The sequence below is a fragment of the Pyrgilauda ruficollis genome, unplaced genomic scaffold, assembly GCF_017590135.1.
Source record: "Pyrgilauda ruficollis isolate IOZ18807 unplaced genomic scaffold, ASM1759013v1 scaffold3, whole genome shotgun sequence".
Taxonomy (NCBI): Eukaryota; Metazoa; Chordata; class Aves; order Passeriformes; family Passeridae; genus Pyrgilauda; species Pyrgilauda ruficollis.
Genome location: NW_024524377.1, coordinates 7271931 through 7297690, shown reverse-complemented (window position 1 = coordinate 7297690; position 25760 = coordinate 7271931). Strand labels below are relative to the sequence as shown.

The 25760-nt window shown below is 39.3% G+C and overlaps 1 protein-coding gene across 4 annotated transcripts in view; it reads right to left on the bottom strand.

Annotated features, from left to right (window-relative positions):
• Positions 1-227: 227 nt before the first annotated feature.
• The window catches only part of SNX4 (sorting nexin 4), a 33083-nt gene continuing 7550 nt past the window's right edge, over positions 228-25760 (bottom strand). For all 4 annotated transcript variants that reach the window (XM_041473366.1, XM_041473367.1, XM_041473369.1 and 1 more), the window contains exons 3-14: positions 23240-23378; positions 23013-23162; positions 21914-21961; positions 17810-17865; positions 13227-13299; positions 11634-11695; positions 10093-10158; positions 6147-6236; positions 4846-4945; positions 3954-4099; positions 2476-2590; positions 228-2114 (exon numbers count right to left, since the gene is read on the bottom strand). In XM_041473366.1, coding sequence (XP_041329300.1) covers positions 2067-2114; positions 2476-2590; positions 3954-4099; positions 4846-4945; positions 6147-6236; positions 10093-10158; positions 11634-11695; positions 13227-13299; positions 17810-17865; positions 21914-21961; positions 23013-23162; positions 23240-23378 — 1093 coding nt within the window. In that variant the 3' untranslated portion in view covers positions 228-2066. The remainder of the gene's footprint in view (positions 2115-2475; positions 2591-3953; positions 4100-4845; positions 4946-6146; positions 6237-10092; positions 10159-11633; positions 11696-13226; positions 13300-17809; positions 17866-21913; positions 21962-23012; positions 23163-23239; positions 23379-25760) is intronic.

Below are 25760 nucleotides of genomic sequence, written 5' to 3'. Positions count from 1 at the left end.
GATACACATGAAATCCAGACAGCTTACTTGCAGCAAGCATCTAATTTTGGCCTTAGCACTATGCTCCTACCTAAAGGGAAAGCTGTGCACAATTCACCAAATTTTAAACCCAAATTTGGAGGCCACTTGAGAGCTAAGATGGACAAGAACCACTTCCAAGAAATCCAACAGCAGTTTTCAGAATAGGAAAGAGTTTTTTACAAAAAAACCCCAACGTAACAAAAATATCAAAGAGCAATTTTATTTATCTTATTTGGCACAAAACTTACAAGAACTGTTTTGTTCCCTTCTTAAATTTTAGTACAACTAGCAAGGAAAAAAAAGGCATACTAATATATTTAATGAGCTGTACAGCAAGTGACATGTGTAAGGAGGCACCAGAAAGATCTACCAAAAATCAAAGTGCATGAAAAATACCTACTCTGAGCGCCTCATGGTATTGTATTAAGGCACCACTCTTTTAGAAGGTTTACTGAATACATCAAGTGTGCAACTTCTTGGTTTGGAATGTGAGAGTCCTTCAGCCTGCATCAGAACTGGACACTGCAACCTCTCAATGGAACAATGTTTCTCCAATGTTTAAAGGAAGAGACCTCTTTGTGCCCAACACCAACATCCCTCAGCCAGGCATGTCACTGTCACATGCTTTGGAAAAGCCAACACAGGTTTTCAGAGCACCAGCACTTTACTTCAGAGTTTTAAGCTGTAGTGTGCATCAGACCTATGCATTCTTTACAATGGTTTTATAGAAAAGAAAGGATGAAGAGACAAAAATAAGACATACCAGTAAATACATTTAGATAGTTTTATCAAAAGAACATTTAAGGACTTTTGGGAGTATCTCTTACAAAAAAAAGTCTGAATAGTGTTATAATCCAAAATAATTAAATACACTTTTCAACAGATTATTACAAAGTTTCCTTCAGGACTACCAATCAAGTCTGACAAATTCCACAAGACTTCAGGAACTTTCAGTAAGGATGTAGAAAAAGCCCAGTATTAGACAGTGGTAAGAGATTTTCATAATTGGAAATATTTAATGCAAATCCCGTAACTGCAAATCATGTTATATAGGTGTGTATATTACACACATTCACACACACTCACACACACTGACACATCATTACAAGGGCCAAACAGACACCTTGGCTCTTTGTGGGTTCTGCACATCACTGCTCTGAAGTATGACAGAAGCTGCACCAGGTTTATTATTTCAGCACCTTCATTAAGAACTATTTGTTTAAGAACCAAACCCCTTCAGTTACAGGTGCCACAGGTCAGATTCACACCAAGTGTAAACAGGTTCCAAACAACCAAAGAGAAGTTGCATCTGCTTCTTACCAGCTTTGACTTTGGTTTTTCTGCTCAGCTGGATCACCAGTCACCTTTACTTGCAGGAAGAAGTTTAGTAAGAAATCAATGCCCGTATCAAAACTGAAGTGGGAACCAGTAAATGCAGAATATTGTTATCAAACCACTGTACAACACCTCTACTGTAGAGAGTTTCAAACATCTCAGGAGCTTGAGACTGCTTAACCTGAACTCTGGAAAAACATATTTCTCTATGGACATGCAAGGCATTTAAATATGAACCCTAGGCATTACAATATTTCAATTTTTGTCCTCTTATGGCACAGACCTCGAGAACACAACTGAGTGCCCCATTATAAAACCAAAGCACCCTTGAGCATTAAAAATTCTAACCAGCAAGGGTTGGAAAGAAGGGCATCTGGAAGTGATCTACACATTACAGAGCATGGTGTTTCACAAGTCTCTGAACAGTTTAGTTCATACTTTCTGGGATAACTTTCCCAATACCTTTGTCCCAATACAGAGCTGTAGTTTTCAGTAACTCTTTTACCCCTGCATTCTTTGCTACCACATATAAAATGTGCCACAGAAGTGGCAGCCAGGGCTAAACATTTAACAACATGTCCTTTTCATCCTTTATTAACAATTACATTTATTTCATGATTTGTATGTAAGTCATGTAGTAATATAACATTGGTGTTATACACTGTGCTTCCGTTCTCTGGCACTTGGAGGAGGAATTCATTTCCAGATAGTCACATCTTGCTGAAGCATTCCTTTGCATTTGTCCAAACCTGAATTCCCTTTTAAAAGAACAGTTAAAAATCAATAGGTGGGAATATACTCCATTTGCAAACCTCATCTACAACTTTCTCCAACAGAAGACTCTACAAAGAAGTCCCATAGAACTTCACAGAAGAAGGTAGAGCCCACATTGAAATTGCACCACACTAGATCTACATATATATATATATATATATCTATATATATCTATCTCAACATTAACATGTCACTGAGGTCAAGAGGATGGACTATGTGGGAGGTTTTATGGTGGTGACTTCCAATCTTCCGTGACTGCCAGGTTCCCACTTACTGACAGTGTGCATCTGCCCCCCTGCTGACAGGACAAACACTCTGGGCCAGCCTTTCCCAAGCCACACATACCTTTTTGCACATGCTAATCTGCATAACAGCATAGCTTATAAGTGCCTCCTTCAAATCATGATTCTTCTGCTCTTTGAACCGTTCAATGTCAGCCCAGGCACTTTTCACAAAGTCTCTGAAATTTAAAGCAATGATTTCTGTTAGAAACTGTTTTACGTGTTGCACCCTCAGCTCTGGACACTCAGCAGAGGAGCTGTGTCTTTCAGTCAGTAAATCAAGTCCTGCAAACATTATGCATCCCTCAGTGTCCTCATTTTACAACTGGCACCACTACCTAATTCTCCACCTTATTTTTAAGGTTTTTAACTTGGAGTTTCACAGGATACTTTAGGGTGTTTGTTTGGTTTGGTGTTTTTTCCCCAGGAAGGATCACTGCCATAGAACTGCTATAGAACTTATAGAGCATAAGTCAGAATATACTTTTTTCCCTCAGATTCTGTTGGGGTAATTAATTATCTTTATGCCAACATTCAGCACACAACACTGCAGGTTTCTTTTTCAACTGTCAAGTCAGAATATTTATCTCTTCAATGTGAAAACTCACTTGTTTGTCAGGATGTGAGACAGTCCAGTACAACAAATATTTACAATGCAAATTTAACTTGGATAATTCACTTCAGAAATTAATTTTGTTGGTTTGGTGATGTGTAGTCAGGTCTCCTTAGCTAAAATGGAGGCATATATCTGTAATTCCTACTTTCATTTGTGCTGGACTAGCATTCACTCAAAAATTGCTTCCAGAGCTACAAAAGCACATCTCGAATACATCTGCCAAAATTATTAAGATATTGCATTTACTGAGTGTCTTGTTGCTTTGAACTATTCATGAACTAGTCTTACCTTTCCAGCTCTAATCCTAACATATCAGGAGATACCACGTTTACCCCTTGTGTTATATGACAGACATGCTTTGACAAAATCCCATTGCTTTAAGAATATTAGTTCCTACTTTTAATTTTTGCATACCTGAAGAAATTTTCATTAGAACACCAAGAAGCAGTTACCCAAACACAACTCCCCAGACCTTCTAATCTCTTTCAAGCTGGAGTAAGGTGTCCCCCACAGGAGAAACTGCAGAATATAGGCTCAGCACCCTTACACACAAACCAAACTAAATACTGTATTTGAAGCAAATCAGCCTTTGAGTCTCAGCCTATTCAGCTGCAGACCTCCAAGCCCACCTGCTAAATATATTACTAGTGGAACATAAAAGCATGCAAGTCAGCCATTAGAGTGGGCTCAGTAACTGGGAAAGTCATCAAGTTTTACATAAGCCATACACTCAGACCAGAAGCTAACTGCATGTACTGCACTTTATTTCACAACTTGCAGCTGACAGGAGCTTTTATAGACAGCTCATAAACACCAAGAATATATTAAAAACACTTATAAAATGCAAACACCTTCAAGAGCATCCAGTCAAGGACTTTTGCTAAGACAAGCCCTGTGTTTTTTTTGAAACAGTCAAGTCCATTTACCTGCCCTCCAGATTTTTAGACTTCAGTTGCTCTTCTCCTTCCTGTATCTGCTCTTCTAGAACTTTTATCTTGGCTTCCCTCTGCTCAGGGGTTTCTTGCCCAAAGAGCTTGCTGGTCATCCCCTTCAGGGAGAAGGTTCTCACAGTCTACAAAACAAGGATACTCTAGGTTTGGCATGTCCTGAGCACAGCCACAGGATATCAGGTGACTTTTACTGGCATTTGTGTTTACTACTTGTCTTGTTTTTTGCTTTAATTTCCATTTCATTATTTGATAAGTAGCTCTGGTGACTCAGGTTAGACTAAGTAAAGTGGGGAGGAGGTAATTTGATGTTCAAACACTTTAAGGCTGACTAGGCTGAACTTTCAGAGCAGCCTTCCCAGTGAAGTAGGAAAGAAACTAAGAGAAGCAAGCCATAAAGGCATTCCATAAAGAAGATCAATAGATCCAAGAGCAACATTAAAAAGTCTAAAACTGTCAGTTGCCATTTTCAGATAATATTTTAGGTAATGTTATCTCCCCTATAAAACGGACTAACACAACATATCAATAACACCCACTGTTCAAAAGGCAAAGGAAGTCTTTCAGAATTTCCAACATTTTCATCTTTAGGATAGAGTTGTCTATAGACAGTGTTATTCTGCTCCAGTCATATTTACTGCAACCTTCTACTTGCTCAGTATTCAATAAAAGACATTTGGCACAAACAGTTTAAGTCTCCAAGAACCAAGTTACTTTAAACCTCACATGTCTCCAGCTCATATGATACCACTTCTCAAAAGCAGCAGCTAGCATGCTGGTGCCATTTAAATATCATTCTAAGTAACTTGGCTCAAGTGAAAAATAAATTCAGAAAGAGGTATCTTGGAGAAGAAAGTGGAAAAAGACTTACTCCCGTTGCCAGCTCCTCACACTGCTGTTTCTTAGATGTTAAGTCCTGTGCAGCCATTTCCAAATCATATTGCATTAGTTCATGCTTCCTGCAAACTGCCCTGAAAAGTAATGAAAGATCTGTCATGAAATTCTTTGTTTTGCTACATTTCCCTCCATTTACACTTTACAAATAGCATCGTGTTTTGTTTGCTTTTTGACAGGAAGCACCTCTAATTATTCATCTAGCCCAAATTCAACAGCCCTATCACAGACTGCACAACTCTGCAAATGCTGTAGTTAAGCAAGCTTGCATCACAACTGCATTCTGCTTCTCTTTATAGACCCATTCCAAGATACACTCAGCAATACAAGCCCTACCACCTCCTTAAGGACACCACTGTAAAACAGTTTAAATCAAAATACATTACAGAAATATCACAGCTTTGACAAAAGATACCTGGAGATGGTGCCTGTCACATCAGCAATCTATCAATCAATCATAAAATTCATCCCATTTTCTTTCTTAAACAATGAAACAAGAAACTGCTTCTAGACTCATACAGTGTCTTTCATCTGGAAAAGAGGAGTTTCCTCTGACCACCTGCAGTAACTCCCAGTCCTGTGTGGGCTGATGATGCTACATCCGTCCTGCACAGCCAGATGCACATTTGTCTCCCAGGAGAGGCTACCAGTGCTCCAGGTTCCCACACAGCAGCCCCTGCACTCGCCAACCCAATTCACTACTGGACCTCTCCAAGAGGTTCAGAGCCAACCCTCGTAAAGCACAACAGCTTTAGGCACAGCCTTGCAGCATAAAGCAATTTGCTTTTGTGTCCATGCTTGTTAGGAGTGACTGACAAACACTAACACAAAAAACAAAAAGTTGGTATTTCAATGCACAAGACTGTGCAGCAGACGAACGTTATGCTGGGCATGTTGAAAGTTCCTGGAATTTGTAATGGCTGTAACAGCTCTGTTTGGCCTAACTCATTTGAAAGCTGGAGCTTTCATCACATTGGGGCACTATTACACCAAAAGCCAATGTGACAATGGAACCAGAGGAATAAACAGCATTTTCTTCTGTAGTACACAGATTCCAAGGTTTCTGTCTTTTCACTACTGATCAGATCAGTTCTAATTTGTATTGCCACTCACATGGCAATCGAGTATGAGTAAGCAGAATAAGAAATAAGAACATGGAGACTCCACAACACTATTATTTCCTCTTCTCAGAGAGCACAAGAGGATACCAGACTAAATTAAACCACATTAGAGAAAATGACTACGGCTTCCTTTTGAGCTCTAGACTTTTGTACATACCGGAGTGCTTCAGCATAGAAGAGATACTCCTTCAGCTGATCTGCATAGTGCTCCTCTTCTTCCAGAATGTCATCAATAGAAGCTGCATATCTAGTGAAAAACAGCCACAGTTAAATGTAAAGCTGATTAATTTAACCTTTAAGGATACAAATCCAGTAACAAGAGAACACCTGTTTGACAGAAACACCCGTGACAAACAGCAAAAAGCACTTCCAAAATGGGTTTTTTCTTTGTTTTTAATTAAACTCTGAATCAGCTAATATCAACATTCCTGTGGGCCTGCTTCTTTGGTTGGTACATTGATTCATTGTACAATGAATCTTTTGACAAGTACAAAACCTATCATAAGTCTCCTGCTGAAGATGAGACAGCTTTTCTTAAAGGAAAAAACCCAATTTATTCCTTTTCTTCAGTGGACTGTCAATAGGCAGCACCAAGACAAAAAAAAAAAAACCAAACCACATGATGCAAAAGAAATCCTTCCAGGCTTAAAGCATTAAGGGCCAGGAATGTGAACATCACACCTTCTGAAAAGCAAAGGCTGCTTTCATGACTTGTTATTCAGCCGGAGTACAAGATAACTCACAGGGGTGCCCTGAACACCACAACATTAGTTCCCTTCAGCTCCTTCAAAGTCTGTAGCTTTATCTGCTGTGTAACTCAGACATATTAATTCACAGCCAACAGGAAGTTTAACCCTCCTTTTAGGGAGAAATCTGAAGTACAAGGGCTTGGACCAAATCTGCAGCTCTTGCATTCAGCAAGAACTTTGTTATTTAGGCTACAAGTGGCAAAAAGCACTTTATTTTTCTAGTTGATACTGCTTATTTGACAGTATTTAGTGTGTTCTTGCTAACCAAGGTGACTCTCTTGGACAGATTTGCAGGGACAGGCTACAGCTATCTGCACATCTCACTTGGCACAGCCACAGAAATCAGATTCCTCTGTAGCCTGGCACTCAGGGCATGTGCCACTGGAGATAACCAGGATGAATGAGATCCCACACAAATACCTTCAACTATTCTGCTAACTCAGTCTGGATTCTCAGCTATGTGGCAATCTCACACACCTGCAGGCTCTCTGAAGTGAGCATATGTCCATTCTTCTCTAGTAACCAGCACAACGTGACCCAAATGCTAATTATAGCACCTCTTGGCTTTCAAGTTTTTGCAGAATCTGTTTTCTATTTTCTCCCTATGCCTCTCCAGTAAGAGCTCTGTGGAAGAAGTGGCAGACTCTCAAGCTGAAAAGGAACCGCTAACATGAATTTGGGAAGTTTGCAAGTATGATGAGTTGTTTTGAGGCTCTGTGAAATCAAAGACATGACACACCCAGGAAAAGCCCTACCAAGGCTCTTGGTGATGAATAAATATAACATATGAAGTGGTCAGCAACAGCAGACCAATTTAAGTAGAAGGGATTTAAGAACAAGGAGAGCAAGAATTCGTATTATGAATCAACGAAAAGAATAAGCCAAAACTGTTGAAAAATACATTTGTTCTGAAAAAATCCTGCAGCCACAAAGGTCATAAATGGCTTACCCTATTTTAAGTTCTGCAGTGCAATAATTTTAGTATAGTGGTTAGATTTCTCAGGGCAGCAGATGGACCACATTTCATTTTCAAGTAAGATCTAAGTTTAGAGCAGTGCTAGAGCTCATCTATGGCAGATCAACTCTCAGAAAAGAACTTCAAAAACAAACAACCAAAAAATCTCACCAAACAAAATCCTACCTTACCTAGGCAGGTTTTTATACTGAGTTTGATTTGGGAGGAAAAAAGATGTAATAAGAAAAGCTACATTTCTGACTGCCTAAACTTAGGCAAACTAGAGAAAATGTTAAGGAGAAACATGGCAGTAAGTTCTAAAGGTACCTGAAATTGACTCACTCTTTGTGTAAGCTGTCAATTAAACCTTTGTTTTAGTTTAGACTGGTTCAATATATAATGACAGTCTAGTTGATACAGACATAAAGGGTCACTCAATGAAATAAAGGACAGAAATCAAAGGTCTGGCACTTTTTTCTTTCATCTTTTAAATGCTAGCTATAGCCACTCACTCCAACTTTCTCAGCATTCTCTGTCACTTTAGCAAGCCTCATCTTGTAATAAAGCACACACCCAGAGAAGCTTTGGGATACCTTCTCCAAACTTAGTAGTTATGGACCATACCAACCAATAACAACTCAAAAGCTTAAACAAACATCTAGTAAAGACTATAGCATATGGGGTAGATAGAGAATAATTAAATTACTTTTGAAGTTTAACATCTATATAAGGCAACCTTCTAGAAGTAGCTTTTTGTTTCAATAAATTCCCACCTGATGTTGTGGGAATGGTAACTGAATTGGTAAGTTATACTTTAAAGACATTACAGACATGAACCTTACTGCTAGGAGACCACGTGGTCACTGAATGAGCTCCTGAACCTCACAACTGCTGCTTCTTGCTGGACTGTCATCACTAAGGGATTACTGCTGTACAAGAGTGCCAGAGCACAGGAGATGACAGACAATGAAAGCTACCTCAGACTTCATGCAGTGAGTAAAATTACCCACAACAGCAATTACCCATTACTGCCATTACTGGATCTTTAGCTCTGTGTTACAGACAGAAATATTTAATATTATGGATGTGTGAGAGGGTTCAGCCTCCTGATTGAAAAGTGAGACAAACTTCTTTTAATTGGTTATGCATCTCCAGGTGTTTGACATTTTGGTGTGGTGTATCTGAACCACTGAAAACCTTTGTGTGATTCCTTAACTCACTACATCATACCAAGTTTTCACAATCTCTTCGACTCCTGCCTACCACAGTAGGTGCTTACCATTGTATTCCACCCCTACTTCAACTACTGTTCTTCTGAAAACAGAATGCATTGTCCATTCTTTGCTCTCACCAGAGCCCTCTGCCATGAAAATATTACAGCTTTTCTTGTATGGAAACCACACCATTAGACAAAACACAGAACTGTCAATAAATTATTCAGAAGTGGTCTAGTTCTTAAAGATTTGCTAAAACAGAATTACTTTAAAGAAGCTGAGGGCATGGCTCTTCAAACCCTTCCACTTGGCAAGGCCAGTAACAATTAACCTGTTAACGACACCACCAATAACAATCAGGCAGTAGTATGTAAATCTGCCCTATAAACCAAACCCAAGAACTTTATTTCCACAGGAATTATGCTTTATTGGTAAAAATATTGCATGAAGTGTCAAACACCTTCCATCCCTTGCTGGAGTTGTTATTTATCTCTTGTGTGGGATTACAGAAGAGGAATCAGAGTGGTAAGAAATGCTGTTTCACTTGCTATACGTGACTACCTGAAAAGCAGAAGCTATGAGCTTAGAATACCACTTCTGTGAGCACTCCCAAGTGCCAGACTCTTATTTTGAAGGCTGTGCTTCACATACTCTGCCAAATGACTCTAAAGATGCAAAGAGAGAGGATTCTTTACTTTATTATATCCAGTCAGTGTTTGTTTCAAGAGTCCACTGGAGTTTTGGTGCCGATTAATTACATTTCTTAACTCCCTGTAATTAAGTCCAAATCTGTGTACCATCTACTGCATGGTACAAAATGCTGCTATCAAAACCAAATGGATCTCATCAGGTCTGTAGTACATTAAAGTTGTATTCCACCACTTTCTGGCATAGTAGCTTAAAAGAAAAACTGGAAGGATTCCAAACACTTCTACGATTTCAAAATAATAATAAAAAAAGAAACCCCTCTGGTTCTCCTGAGGCTTTTTGAGCTACTTAATACAGTACATGGATGCTAAAACTGTGCCTGCATCCAAGGCACAGAAACACTGTATACCTAAAAACAACGCGCCCCCAACTTTCTTGGTACTCATATGTACTTTGGGGTCGAGGGAAAAGAGAGGAAAGAGGGAGAGTTCCACATCTGGCTTACATCAAACTATCAGATATTCAGTCAGTACTTACACATCCATGTGGTGGCCAGCACTCTGCAACCCATCCCCCATCTCCTTCTCTATTGCACTCCACTCACTGTAGGAAAAACAAACGAGAAACAACATCACACATGAAGGGTAAGGGAAGTTAATAAGCTGCATCCTGTATATACTTTCTTTCCAGGTGACACCTGAATGGAAACTGCCTCAAAGTTAGACTTGGTCAAACTGGTTTTTTTCTTTAAGGAACAGCACTAAAAATGTGACAAGGCCATTTATGGCACTTGGTAAAACAACTGTCCCTAAACTAATAGTCACAAATATAGTAGGTTTGGGATGGGTTTTGAGCATAATCTTGTTTAAATAGCTGAAACTCAATTCAAAACAAAATCAAACAAACAAAACCAAACCACCAAACACTTAATGTACATGGGACAAGGGACAACTACAATGGTGAACTTTCTGAAATACATTTTGGGCTCACCAAGAATATACTAAGCTTTCCAGACTTACAGGATAGATGATAGAAGCCTCTCATTCCAAAAACCAAAGAGTGAATTTGACTTTTGTAAGCATTTTACTTCTCCTGAAACTATTTGATGTATGTAGCTTTATGTTTTCATAGCAGACTCTTGTTTAGTTCTACTTATAAAAAAATTCCAACTTGCAATTGTCTCAACTACCTATTTACATCAGAAATATTACTTAAATAGAGAAAGAAACAGAGCTACAAAAAAAGATAGCAAGAGACTTGTTCTGGACATCCTGGTATGTACTCTGCCATTTTAATTGTGTTCTCAGCTTTGAGAAACCTTATGAGAGTTCTTAGTTACAAGAATTACACCCACAACTCTTTTTACAAGGAAAAAAGAGGTTCTCCTTATATTTCGCATAATTTATGTGTAATGCATCTATTCTATCCTTCACTTTTTCATAAACATTCCACTCTGCTGATGTTGATATTTGTCTTTGTGTTATTACAGAACTACACCTAATTTCATTTTAAAACCCCCAATGAGAAAGACATCTGCAATCCATTAACCCAGAGAATTAAATTTAGCACTTGAACAGTGTGTAGAAGCAGGAGGTTTCCCTTAACCAGAAGTTTAGATTCTTGAATTCTCCAGTGAGATGGAAAACTTGAGCATGCAATTCCCTCATATAAATCAAAAAAACGATTGGCAAATTCACTTCTAAAAGCTACTAAAATTGGATAGATATAATTGTTGCTTTTTATCCATTAAAAGAAGCTAGAAGCTTTTTCAGAGACAACTGCATGAAGAATAGTGAGTTACTTTCTGAAGAAACAAAATGCCAACGCAGCAGCAGAAGGCCCAAAGGTCTGGTACACAAAGCAAAAAGCTGCAGTCTTCCACTAGAAACTAAGCTCAGCAGATCAGGCAATCTCTGCATGCAGCACAAAAATCTCATTAGCACTGCAATACAGGGTTTTTCAAGATAGACAATGAAAGGTTTCCAATATACTTTTCAAAAGCATAACAACACAACCAAGAAATTCCCTTCTCTCTCCCCATAACTATGTATGTATTTAAACACTGGATGAACTCTTACCTGAATACTCTTCCGTAGTTGCCATGGACTTTATAGACACCATAAAGCCGGTCTGCTACCCTCTAAAACATTTTAGAGACAGGTTTTGATCATCAGCATTAAGTGCAACTGCTTTGTGAAAACCCACATACACACTCCAAGCTAAAGCCCTAATGTTCTTACACAGGTAAACAAGATTAGGTCTAAATCTAACATAAGCCACTACTGAAAGAAAAAAAAAAATAAAAATCAACAGTATTAAGTCCTGGAAGACTGAAGTCACAATCAAGGCTATGTTGAAAAGCAGCATTTCAAATCTATCTTTGGAAGTGCTCATTGATAGGATATGTCTGTGGAAACCACAATCAAGTTCCTTTCAGTTTTTGATAACCAAATATAAGACATTCTTTATCTGAATAACGCCAAATTTATGCCCACACTTGTTTGTATAATTTATAGATGGCAAGTCAGAAGTCCATCTTGACATCAATACTGTAGGGAAACCTTCAGTAAAATTCTAACAAGTGACTTGATTTTTCCATCCAGCTGAGTGAACTGAGGGAAAGGAAATGAACTATCCATTGCAGAAATCACTGCTTGAGCTAGAGGTCCTTTCAGCTGTTTGGAGTGCCAGTACCTGCTGCAGCCAGCACTACAATGCTGGCAAAACCTCAGAGGAAAAGACACGTGTACACTCTGAAGTGTGAGTAGTAATCCAGATAATGCCCTTGGAATTGTGATGTACCAATGAATGAGATTAAAGTTCTGCAAGAGCTACCATTGTTATTATGATGTCTGTCACAGCAGTAGTAAAAAGGAAACATTAACAAATTGCCCAACAGATCTCACACTCACAGCCCTGAGAAAACAGGACTGTCTGTAGAATACCACTCTTGAGAATGACTAATTCTCTCAAGAACCCATGTTTAGCACAGCAATCCATTACTGTCCTCTCTGCCACACAGGTCCATTGAAAATTAAATCCCTGTTGAACATACTAAAAAGAAGTATCATGCTCTCATTATTGGAATTGTAATTTCTTTTTTTCTTATTTCCTTTTTGTGCCTTTAAAAAAATAACAACCTTCCACTCTCAACCCATAGAGTATCTTAATGCATTACACAATTGTTGCCATCATTAGAAAGACTATTACTCATTGCAGATCAATGAACGAGCCAAAAAAAGAAAATACATACTGGAAAGCATAAAGGATTCATACTACAAGCTCATTACATGTCTGACCAGAAAACTGTGTTTTGAGGCCCTTCCCAAAGCAAACATTCAGCAAAAGCAACTTGTCTGCTGAGTAGAGAGAAGCAGACACCTCGACCCTCTTTAGAGCACCTCCCTGTGATACGTGACTATCACAGGTCAGGGCAGATTAGCACTGTCAAACCCAGCCATCAGATCTGGAGCTCCTTCCCCCTCCCAAATCTGTACAAAGTCAGTGCCCTCACCTCTTGCTGTCTCCTGCTCCACACTCCAGAGACACACTCCCTCAGGCAAAACTAGCCTTATTCTAGAACACATATACCACTTCTCTTGACTAAACAAGAAATACTGCCTTATAAATAAATCATACTATTTGTCACGACACACATGGGAAATACTTACAGCTCTGACTCGCAGAAGGTGTGATATGACAGACTGCAGTTCATCGCTGTAGTGCTTTAGCTCAGTAAATCTCCTGGGAGCAGGAAACAGATAGTACATCATTAGCCATCATGAAAGCAAGCTTTCACAGCATGCACAATAGAGCCACAACCCTGCAGCCAGCAAGCAGAGCCTGGGCTGTGTTGGAGTGGAATTAGCTGAAGACTCCTAAAGAAGTGACTCTTGAGTTTAATTTCCCTCAAGTGAACAAACATCCCAACACTCGCATGATTACTGGTCTTTTAATGCAAATGTTGAAGGTTCAGATTGAATTAAGAGATAAAATTTTATTAAATAAGAGTAGCTAGCTGAAGTTATTACATCACTGTTGTTAGGGTTTTTTAATGGGATTTATAAAAGCAAGAGTTGGTGAATAGGAAAGCTTCAAACAAATACAAAGCCAAAATCTGCTGAAGCATATTTCTCAATAAAAGCACGTTTACATTTCTGACCTGAGAAAGATACTTTACGTTCAAGCTGCCTCTATTCAGTTTTGGGCACAGCTTTTCAAGGGTTCAAAGAAACATTCACAATTACATTTCCCCTAAGGCTAATCTCTACAGTAACTGTAACATATGAAATCCTATTGAGACTTGTACCTGCACAGGAGCCACGTATGGCTGAAGGCCATCAAATCACTACATCTCAACAAGGCAGCAGAGAGGGAAGCCATTGCAAGTGACTTGTGCATAGTGCTGGCTCGTCATTTCTGGAGAAGAGGCATTTTATCAGCCAGCCCAGTTAGGCTTCAGAGGCAATTTAAGCTGATACCTTTAGCTCTTGCTAATACCAAAGGTGAATCATTTGCCACAGCTTTGCTAGTGACAGGTAACCAATTAAACCACAGCAAGAGCCTCTTGTGTACACATAAACCCTCCCTGCTACACACAAATCTAGCTCATGACCTACTTGGGTACACAAGAATGTATTTATTTCATCCAGATGGGAAGCCAGAAACAGCTTTACCTAAATTACTAAACAATGATCTGAAAATACACACAGAAGAATGCAACTAAAATTAAGGAATAGGAGACCAAGATTAGTGTTCCAGGTTGATGTTCAAGAATTAAAAAAAACTTCATCCCTTCTCCCACCAAAGGCACACAGTCAGGCTTTGTATTTCAGAATAGCTTGTACCCAAGAGGTCTTACTGAAATGAGTTGGGTCACTTGTTTTAGGTGACCAAGTATGAAATTCCAGGGTTTTTCGTTTAACACCTCTTCCTCCCCTGCCAGGAAGTCTTCCCCTAAAATATTCCCATCCTTACATTCAGAAAGTAAAAGCTTTATTATGACTTCTAATATTTCTGATTTCCAAGAAGCATTTTTTATAGAATTATGACACACACAGGGTTAAAGTACATAAAAAGATTTAAAAGTTAGCAGAGAAACTGTATGGGGAAAAAGAAATGTAGTCACTGATCTGCACAGTGGGATTTAGAGAGCAATCTTTTCAGTTTACACTTTATAAAACATGCACCAGGGCTGCATGTCAGACAGCTGCAGACACGTACAGTGAAGATATTTGAAATAATTGAACTAAAAACAAAAGATTAAAAAGCATGCCTGCAGCTCAGGAAGACTCCCCTTTCCACTAGAGAAATTTATAACAAAGTTTTATTTATCCTGTTTTGCCACAAGAAATCTTTTAGGAATGCTGTACTCCCTGAAGGCCAGAGTCAGGAACCTAGGAGGACTTTCAGTATCCTGGCCTTCAGCAGCAATACATCTTCTCTCAGACCAATTCTTCCTCAATTAAAAAAAATAATAATTTTTAAATTACTACTTCAGAATCAAGCTGTCTTCTATTTTGTCTCATAAAAGCATAAACCAAATCACTGCTATTTTTTCCCAAACTTCTGTGAAGGCTGAAAATTTTACAAGTATAATTTTCAGGAAAAACTAGTTTTAAGAGACTGGTGGTGTTGCAGATCAAAAGTTTATTTCTCAACTATTTGCTTAAGTCCTACTCACTGCTCATGTAAAAAAAAAAAAAAAGTTACATAATTTTAAAGTAATTTCGAAACAGAGCTCCGTGAGGCACACAAAGGGATGTTTACTTTCCAGTGTATCCTAACAGCAGAAGTGTAAAACAAGAGATAGTTTTGGCACTCAGTAACTGAGGCTTTTTAAACTAGCACTTTTCACTTGGTTTTACTGGTTCTGCAACATTAGCAACAGTCTAGATACTTAACTGAGCTATTAAATAGAACTTGAGACACAAATGAAGAACTGATTGGGTCACATTGGTGCAGGAACACCAGCAGGTCTCTCAAAAATATATTTTATGATACTGGCAAAGAAAAAAAATCCTTTACAGTAGACAGCATTTCAGTGTAAGTTATTTACTTTGTGCATTTTACTTAGCAATATTCCTTCTTGCATCAGGGCAGGCAGTGCCATTGTCCTCTTTTGTGAAGAGAGATACTACAAGAACAGAACTGTTCACTAAAAAACAAGCCACTTATCTGAATAACCAGACAAAAAAGCCCAGAGAGCTACTTAAAAAATTTTTAAAAAGCCTGCCTTAGGAAAGGCTTTCGTATTTTCTAAAGAAATCTTCCACCAAAACCCAAAAGCTATGGTTTTGATTAAAGCCCAGAAAGAGAAACAAAGGATGAGTGCCACAAGGCCAAATCAGAGGGATCTGCAGTACATACAAATTTACCTCTGAGTACCAGAATACCATATTTTTATCACCATTTAAATCCACCATTGAAACTAAAAATCACTTCCCACAGGAGAAGGTTTAGTTTCCAGTCCACATTTGACCTCGAAGAGCAGCCTTGTTTCAGCTGCATGAAACTCCTCATGTTGCCAAGCTGACGGGTGCAGCTCCATGGCAATCCTGACTGGGAGCTGCAGCTGCTCCTCACCTGAACCTCTCCTGGCCCAGGAGCCTGAAAGCCTACACTCCACACAGCAGTCAAGTCACACCTTTTGTTTCAGCAAGGTGAGCTTGCTGAACCACTTCACCAGCCAGCCACACAAAAGCACCAAAGGTAAAGCAGAGGGGCCAGGCATCACATTGCAGGCAGCTCAAGCACCAGTGTGCTGGGCAGAGCAAGGCACTGTGCCTCCTGTTAGAGCCACACATGCTACAGCAAAAGGCAGACAAACAACTTCTGCTCATGAGTTATTTATTAAACAGTTTGTATCCCCAAGTGCAATTTAGAACTTAGGTTGCTGGCAGAATACAACAGAAAACATGTGCCATCTCTCAAGCACTGTGAAAGCTCTACCAAGGCACACACACTTGAGGACTGTTTTTGTTACAAGCCCTTTCCTCATGTTTTCCTTGTATTAACCCTTTTTCTGCTTTTTAACAAGCTACTTCTCATAACAGCTTTGCTTTCTGAAACATTGGTACCTCAAAAGTTAACAAGGATGCTCCCTAAACAGTCTTGCCCACCTGTGCCTACAGTCAAACTGGCGGCAGTTTACCAGCTGTGAGAGCAGGAAAAGATAACTCCTACTGGCCACAGAGGAAGATGACTGAGGGTGAAGCATTCAAACAAGGAACCATTTTCACCTGCAGATACAGAGAATTGCTGTCTTCCAATCTCATTCATTAATGTTAACATTTATATTAAACCCTGGCTAAAAGCTTCCTGGCTGCCCCGGAAGTCCCTAAAAACAAGCACAGTAAAAAAGGAGGGACTGGACCAATTCACAGGTTAAGTCTGTGAAGAGGTTCAGAAAGGTAGGTACCTCTAACATCCTTAACACAGTACCCACAGATTCTATGGCACAGACAGCAGTCAGGCACAGGGGCTCTCCCCAAGGAGCATGTCCTGGTGCCACTGCTGGACAGCAAGGGCACCCAGAAGGGCACTTTGCACAGGTCTCCATGGCCTCTGGATGGCAAACAGCAACATCTCTTGGCCCCATCACTGCACACTGATGCTTCTAAACCACTGCAGAAGCAGAAACTCCCATTTTACCCTTCCCACATCACCAAAGGTGTGATGAACCTCCCACTATATACACTGACAATTCTGAGCAGTTTTTCCATCTAGCAGATTGCTCTAGTGCCTGTCCCAGAGCTCTGTAAATTGCAACAGAGCTGAAATGACCTCTGGACTTCCAAAAGCATCTGTGAAAATTGGCAGCTTGGAAAGAACTGTGAACTGCAACACCAGGGTGTGTGCATCCAGAACTGTACACTAGCAGACTTTTGGAAAGACCTACTATCAATCTGTATTCTGTTCATGCTTGGAAAGATTTCTTGAAAACAAATATTAAGAGGCTCTTTTTCAGAGTCTGGTTTTGGGGATTTTTTGTCCCTTCGTTTTAGTCTAGCTAAAATGAAATACTCATTTTACATAAAGTGATGGAATTTTTCTGAATTCTTCCTGCTTCTGGAGGCAGGATTTATCAACTGTTTTCACACTACCTCCTTTACTGGGCTCCTGTTAGGATCTGAAGCGCAGAAAGATAATTTTTCTTTTCTGACTTTATACTAAAGAGAGAATATTCTGTCACCTGAAGTTACAGTAGTAACTGAAAAAGGGAAAGGGAGGGAAGAAGGATGTGGAATCTTACTTGTCTGGGTTTTTCACTCTGAATGTTGCATTAAGAGCTTTTAATCTGGAATCTGCCTGAAAAAGGGGAAAAAAAGCTTTGTTAATTTAACGCAATTAAATTTCAGTGACAAAAAAATCTCAGCCTTCTGGCAGCACCATTAGAAAAACGTCCTGCCTTCATGGCATATTTAAGTCTTCAAACATTGAACAAGTTGACACCAGCTGCCCTGAATGTCAGATATTTTTATTAAAAAGTCAAAAAACTACGCTTTTTTTTGAATATGATGTAAACAGTAACCACTAAAATAAAGCTGGTATAATCCAAGTCCCACAGAAATAGTCCCTTCTTAAAATGCTGCACAAATCATGGATTTAAGATACACAACCCCACATTCTTTTTAGATGAAGCAATTAGGTAACTTAAGACCATATGGACAAGCTATTTTATATTTCTCAAACCAAATAAAACCAGTGGTAGAGTGACCTCTATATGCTCTTTATTAGCAGGAACAGTTCCCTAGTGAAATCAAAATCTTATATATGTTGTTCTCTTACTTTTTATGACTTGCTTTACAGAAAATATGTAATTTGTATATCAGAATAGAGCTCTTTTTAATGCAATGTTCTTCTCTATAGTAGAGCATATATAAATCTCTACAGAACAAAATTCAATACCTAATTAAAAAGGTAATTGACTGCTTTGACTGTTTTTAAGATGTTGGTTTATCAATTACTGCAACAGTAGCATTGAACATTTCTAAGGAGATGGAGGGGATTTTTTTCCAATTTATTGAATATTAAACTGTGCAATGAGTATTTATTCCTAATAAGACACCAACACAGATGAGAGATCCCAGCCTTATCCCTGAGGTCCACATTACTACAATCTTCTTTCCTACAATGCATTTTACACACAGCTCACTCAGGGTTTATCTACACCAAAGAAAAAAGCCAATTGTGGGTAAATGGCTGGAGTTTACTTTTGATCAAAACATCCTTCTCTTCAGCAAAAGGAAAACAAATCAGCACACCGTGCAAGGTGTATAGATTTGCTATAGTGTACTCCTTTAGCTAACAGGCTGTGCCACAGCTGCAAGCAGTAAGTTGCTTCAGCAGTACTTGTTAGTGCTGGTATATGACAAAAAAGTATTTTGTGCCCTGTTACAGAAAACTCAAGAGCTTGAAGAGCTATTTTGAATTTGTCAGTGAAAGGAACACAGTGTCTTCCCAAAACAAGAACAGAGCCCATTCTTCAGGGGCCTTGTAATAGCATCTACAGATAAGACAGGCACAGTCTGAGACTGTTTCCCCTCCCACTACATTTGGGCTGAGCAGAAGATACCCCACACATAGCCTAGAGAAAAGGAGGCTTAGGACAACCTTACTGCTCTCCACAATTTCCTGAAAGAAGGTTGTAGTGAGGTGGAGGTTGGTCTCTTCTCCCACATAACCAGCAGTAGGACAAGAGGAACCTGCCTGAAGTTGCTTCAGGGGAAGTTCAGATTGGATGCTAGGAAAAATTTCTTTACCAAAAGCATTGTCAGACATGGAATCAGGCTGCCCACAGGAGTGATGGAGTCACCATCCCTTGATGTGTTTAAAAGATATGTGGCACTTGATGTGGCACTCAGGGACATGGTTTAGTGGTGGACTGGTGGCAGAGTCAGGTTAACTGTAGCTGTTCTTCCAATGACCAAACACCAAAACAAAGTATAACCCACAAGCTGAAAGGTAGGGGAACAAAACCCTCCAGACTAAGACTGACTGACATTGGGAGAAAGCAGCTTCATTGTCACCACTGCATGTGACACTTCTCTAAGAATATCTTGCAAAGGGAAGACAAGGCATCATGGGGAAGCATGTCCCAGATAGCACAAGGAACACAAAACACTGCAGGAGCTCCAAGTCCCAGCCTTTATGCCTAAAAGAGCAATTCTGAAGCTTGTATAGTCTTGGATCTCCACTACCATATGCCAACAAACCAATACACAAGCCAGTTATGTTTGGGGCTGTTCACACACACCTGCAGGTACTCCTCACACATCCTCTCACAGTACAAACATCACCTAGATACATTGACATTATCAGAGTCCTTCCCTCTGAGCAGCTATTTCCCAGAATTCTGTATTTATGTTAAAACAGCAGGCACAAAGCCATCTGAGTCTGTTAGGGCAGCAGGCACATAGAACAGCTTTACACTTAGAAAGGACAACTTCCTACCCAAGAGTTACAGGGCAAGTTTTTGTCTTCTGTCACAGGCACACGTAGTGCTCTGAAGGAAGAGTTCAGTAGGTCCATACAAACCCTGTCAGGCAGGAAGCACAATCCTGCCAATGCTCAACCATCTCAGTAGGGCTATGTCCTTTTTGCCATTTGCAGCACAGTAACTCTCACACACCACTTTTGAGCATTTACACCAGCGTTAGGCTTCTAGAGAAACATCTGTCCAGTCTTAAAATTGATTTAAGAGTGACATGCACAAGCATTTTAGAGATGAACCACCCATCAAATGAGGTACAGCTGAGGAGTTTTCAGCGAGTTAACGCCTACTATGATCCCATAATCATTTATGTAAACTAAAGAGAGAAGGGAATTTTCTCTTTCCTACAGGAAGGGTTAAAATCCCAAGTGACAAATCCCTTAAATTAAAAATCCCTTAAAAAATAAGTGCTGGGGTTGAGAGGGAGGAAAGGCATGATTTAATGATACAGCTGGCAGAATAAACAAAGTCTCCAACAACAACATTCAGCTATAGCATGCTACACTGCATTAATACCCAATTTAAAGTTTAGTTAAGAGAGTTCAAACCCTCTCAGACAAAAAACACATCCTGCTTAAATGCAGCAGAGGCAGCAGAAACATAAAAAAATGGTCTGAGTCTAAAACATGCACTGAATTGAGGTTTTCCTTCCAGTGTAGTGCTAAATACTGAGAGTTTATACCTCAGATGTAGAATAAAGGGAAGGTTCTTTCTACCAGGCTTTTCAAAAAGTTTTATTTTTTTTTTTTCCCCTAAGGAAACTGGAACTGTGAAAGGGAAAACATACATAACCAAATCTAGAGGGAAAACAAGACTTGCTAGTCTCTCATTTAATCTACAATGTGGTTTCAGGGAGGCAAATATTCTCAGCATTCTGCTATGAGTTTTCTTCCATAAACATGCCACTGTGTGTTCTCCTGAACACACCCTGCCAGTACAAACTTTCTGAACTCCTATGAGTGTATGCAGCTTCAGAGCTTTACATTGCTTGCATTATGAGCACTAGTAGTATGCAAACCCAACTGTGAAGGAAGAGAATTATTGTCAACTTAAATTATCAACAGTAAGTGTCAGTATCAAAGCCCCTTGGACACTGAGGATAAGAGCACCAGGGATTTTCTTTAGCTCTCACTATTTAGAATAATTCTTCATAATCCACCTAGTTCTCAGCTGTGATTTCATGAGAGCAGATCACATTACAATGAAACAAAAAGCTCAGTATTTGTCCCCATACAGTAATTCTTCCAGACACAGCCCAGCAATCTATCAGCTTCTCAGATTCTTGACCTGTACAGACACACGACCTCAGACCATTTATTCCTGCAAGTCTTCCACCAGTTTACCCAGCCATGAACTCACTGATGTCAATGAGGATAGTATTACTTCAAGACACATTCTGTTAAACAGTTAAAGGGCACCAAATCCGTCTGTCTCAGTCCCTTTCACCAACTGCTCCTTGCAAAGAAGTCCTACAATTCAGACCTCTTTGTTTACCTCTTTTTGACACCTTGCACCTCTTACCAGACTAAATTTGACACCCACCTTTAAAAATGCTAAACTAAACAGAAAACACAAAAACTCACTGCTGCGGCCTCAAGTTCATTACTTTTAAAGCTCATAAGGATTCTACGTTACCAGCAGAATTACACAGGCACGTAATAAGCCTGCTAGAGAAGTTAACTGCAATCCTACCTGTCACATGCCAAGTACATCACTGGTTTTTGTAATAACAAGTATTCATGAAGCAATCAATGCCTTTAACTCATTCTTACAGCAAACATTCTTTCATAAACAGCCTATAACATGTTTGCTGGAATATGCCTGTGTCACAGCAATCACGAGACAAACAATTACAGTAATTACCTTCAACTGAAATCCAGTCTCATTCACCATTTCTTTCCATCCACCTTCCTAAATATACAGGAGAAGAACGTTCAGTTAGAGTGATTTAAGAATGCTGCAGCTTTTGCAAGTCCCTGTGAGAGCCTAAATCAAAGGAGCTTCTCCAGTATGCCTGGCTTCTGCCTCAGCTACCCTCCCCATGTCTTTTTAAGAATCTGGGTTAAGAATAACCAATTGTTATTTTGTGCTTACATATTAATCTCGCCCCAAAAACCCTCTTCTCAATTACCTCAATCTATCAGCTGGGAGCAGGAGCCACACTGCTTTGTCTAAAGAAGAGCAGCTAACATATTTTGCCTCTGAAATTACCAGCATCTCCAAGGACCTTTGCATCTCAAGGCAGAGAGCATACAGGTGACAACAGTTTGCAGTGCACATGCCATCACCTGGCTCAGGTGTACTGCTGGTTTTCCACTGTTTTCAGCTCCCATACATCAGTACACCCACATACTGTACCATGGCAAACATAGCTGTTTAGTTCAGTATTTGGGAATCTCTCATCAAAGCACAGAAAAAAAGAACTACCCAACATCTCCGAAAGTTGGAAGCTGCAGAATGCAATGCTTAAGCTGACAATTGGACCACAACTTCTGTGACAATGTATTGTAGCAGTTTTGGACCATGACACAGGAATGGATGATCCAAACTACAAGGCTAAAGAAACCATGAATATCCAAAGAGTGAACTGGAAGCCAGTGCTGTCCCTGTAGTCAGCAGTACAGCATGGTAACTAGTTCAGCTTTAGTCCTATGGAAGAGCTCCCAACCAACGTGCATTAAGTTCCCAATAGGCTGTTCCAAAGAGGTGGAAATTATCTCTTAGGAGCCTTACAACTTGACTAGAAAAAAGTAATAAGGTAGATTAGAAGGGCAACTGTACAGCTGCAGGCTGCTCTCAAGAAGCTTTTAGCTGGTCAAGCCTTTTCACCTCAAGTTCATTCACGTTGTCTATTCTTTCCTCCTGACACAGAGTAAGTTATGGGTCAACAGAAAAGATCAAAAGAACATGATCTTAATTAAATAATTACTAAATAATGTATTTAGAAATAACTTTACTATACCTGCATTAAAAATGCATAAAAGATTTTGTCTTGGCAAAGAACAGGATGTGAAGCCACACGTAACAAGAAGTTTTCCAGACCAATTCTTCTTCTTTCCACAAAATCTGGATCCATATTATCTGCTGACAGCTTATGCCAAACAAAGTCAGCCTAGTTAAACAGAAGAGTGTCAACAGTAAATTAAAAAACAAACAAAACAAAGCAAGCCACAGTTTCGTTTTCCTTACCCTTTTTTCTGGCAAAGGTGGAACAACAATGTGTGGGTAGGTAACTGACAAATAATTCCTCAACAACTCAAATTCACTGTAACGTCGCCACAGGGACTCCACTGGGGCACACTGACCCTCACTCTGGGACTCAACAGCTCTGAAAGATAAAGCAGCAAATTTGAACGTGAGCCATCACCTACTCCCTCAAAAACCATCAGTGCAATTAGAACAAAAGCCCCAAGTACAGTAGTGATTACTGCATGACTTGCCCATAACCTAAAGCAACCTTAGTTAATTTCATGTCTACATACTTGATTTAAAACTATTTATAATTTCTGCCTGATAGCACTTGAATTTGCTAGGAACGCAGGCAAAGTCAATGCACTTACACATCAAAAACAAACAGGTAGGTCACAATCAAGTAAAGAGATACATGTGGCTTAGTCCACACCCTTACAGAAATAGCCCTATTTCTCTTGGAAAAGTGTAAGGTTCCAAGTTAGTAAAATTTCATGAGTACCTGAAGGATACATAATATTGTAAGAAGAAATGGACAATTCAGTGGGAAAGTCTTCAGAGGATAAAAATTGTCTTGCATACAACAGTCATACAATTACAAATACAACTTTAAAAATATTAAGATATTTTAAAGGATATTTTTAGAAAAAGAGCAAATTTCAAAGTACTTCCAATTTTCTTTTTTTGTTCAAAGTGACTTTTTTTTATATTTCAGGACTAAAAACTTAAAAAACTAACTAGAGCAAGCACGTACAAAATTGATGTGTCTGAAAAATTCATTGAAGACTTAAAACCAACATGACCTAGCAAGGTAATAAAGGGTTTTATGTTACTATAAAAGGAGAAATCATTGAATATAGGATTGGAAAGTAATGCAAATATTTGACGAGAAAAGTAATTTTTCATACAAGACATTCAAAGCAATAGAAATACTTTGCAATATCATAAAATAAGCATTGGGTAGCAACACTTCCAGCAGTTAGCATATGCCAAAATAAACACAGAGAGACAGTTCACACAAGGAACTTAACAGAAAACAGTGATGTCTATATCTACTTTATTCTTCAGTTAAGTGACTAACTAGCACACAAAGCACTGGAATAACCCTACAAGGAACAGTATTGACTGCTGAGTTTGGAAGGGACCTCTGCACGTCTATGATCCAGCTCCTTGTCAAAGCAGGATGTTCTGAGCCACATCTACTTGGGTTTTGAGTATCTCCAAGGACTGAGACTCTACCACCAGACTGAGTAACCCACTCCCATGTTTGACAAACCTCACAATAAAGAGGTTTTCTTACTTTTACCTGGAATTTCCCATTTTGAATTTGTGGGCACTGCCCTTTGCCCTCTCGGAATGACAGAAGGAGTCTGACTCCATCCTCTTTACCTCCCCACCAGGTACTGATCCACAACTGCTAAAATCAGCTCTCTCTTGCACAGGCTGAACAATTCCATCTCTTTCAGCCTCTCCCTGCAGGTCAGACAATAAAAGCCCATAATCATCCTCAGAGCCCTTCACGGGACTTGCTTCAGTAAGTCCACATCTTTCTGGTGCTGGATAACTCAGAACTGGGAACAATAAATTATGGACTACAAGTAGTCACTCATATGGTATTCAGTAGAAGAGAATGCTACATTATTTTTTCCACCAAAAGTCAGGCTTTACAGTTCTTGAATTAATAAGAACTTTGTGAAGTTTTAAAGCATCTAAGTAGCACACAAATTATTGATAATTTTTTAAGCTATTCTTAACCTACAAGGTCAGATTTCTAATGATCTTACTGAAAAACAAACAATCCCACTCCAAAGCTGCCTCAATTATTTTATACATTTAAACAAAATACAAGGTGCCTCTATTTGTGAGCCCTCATTAGAGGAACAGTCTTGCTATATGCTTTGGTTTAGTTACATCTTAAGGTGGAATACAGAGGAATGCAAAAGATACTTTTTTAACTTAGTAATCTACAAAAAGTTTTATGTGTCTACCATGCCTTGGGGAAAGGACACTCATTCCAGGTGACTGAATTTGTAGGGAAAAAAAAACTTCACAATTAAGAAGAAAAAAGGATAAATTCATAGCATTCAACACAAACAGCTGCAGATCAAAACTATTTGAGAGTGACTCAAGAGGAAAAGGTGAGTACACTACTGACAGCCACTATTCACACTGCCAGCATCCCACAGAATTCCTCCCCATTAGAGTATTTAAATTCAATGAAGCTGCACCTGCAAATACTGAGTTTTGAAGAGGGTAACTCAGCCTAGCCTGCACTGACAGGCTGTGCAGCATTCCTCCCCACACTAACTGCTGCACCATTCAAATATTACAAGAACACTTCAGCTCAAAGCAGGTATCTAGTGATTGAACTATTGATGAGTAAGAGGTAAATTTGAATAGACAAGGAATTGAGCTACTGTGCTTCAAAAGATTAATTGTTTAGTCAAAAGCTGAAGGCACGAACATTGCATTCCTGGAGGAAAAACTCCCAGCAGGGTTTGGTAAACAATCTGGCCATTCA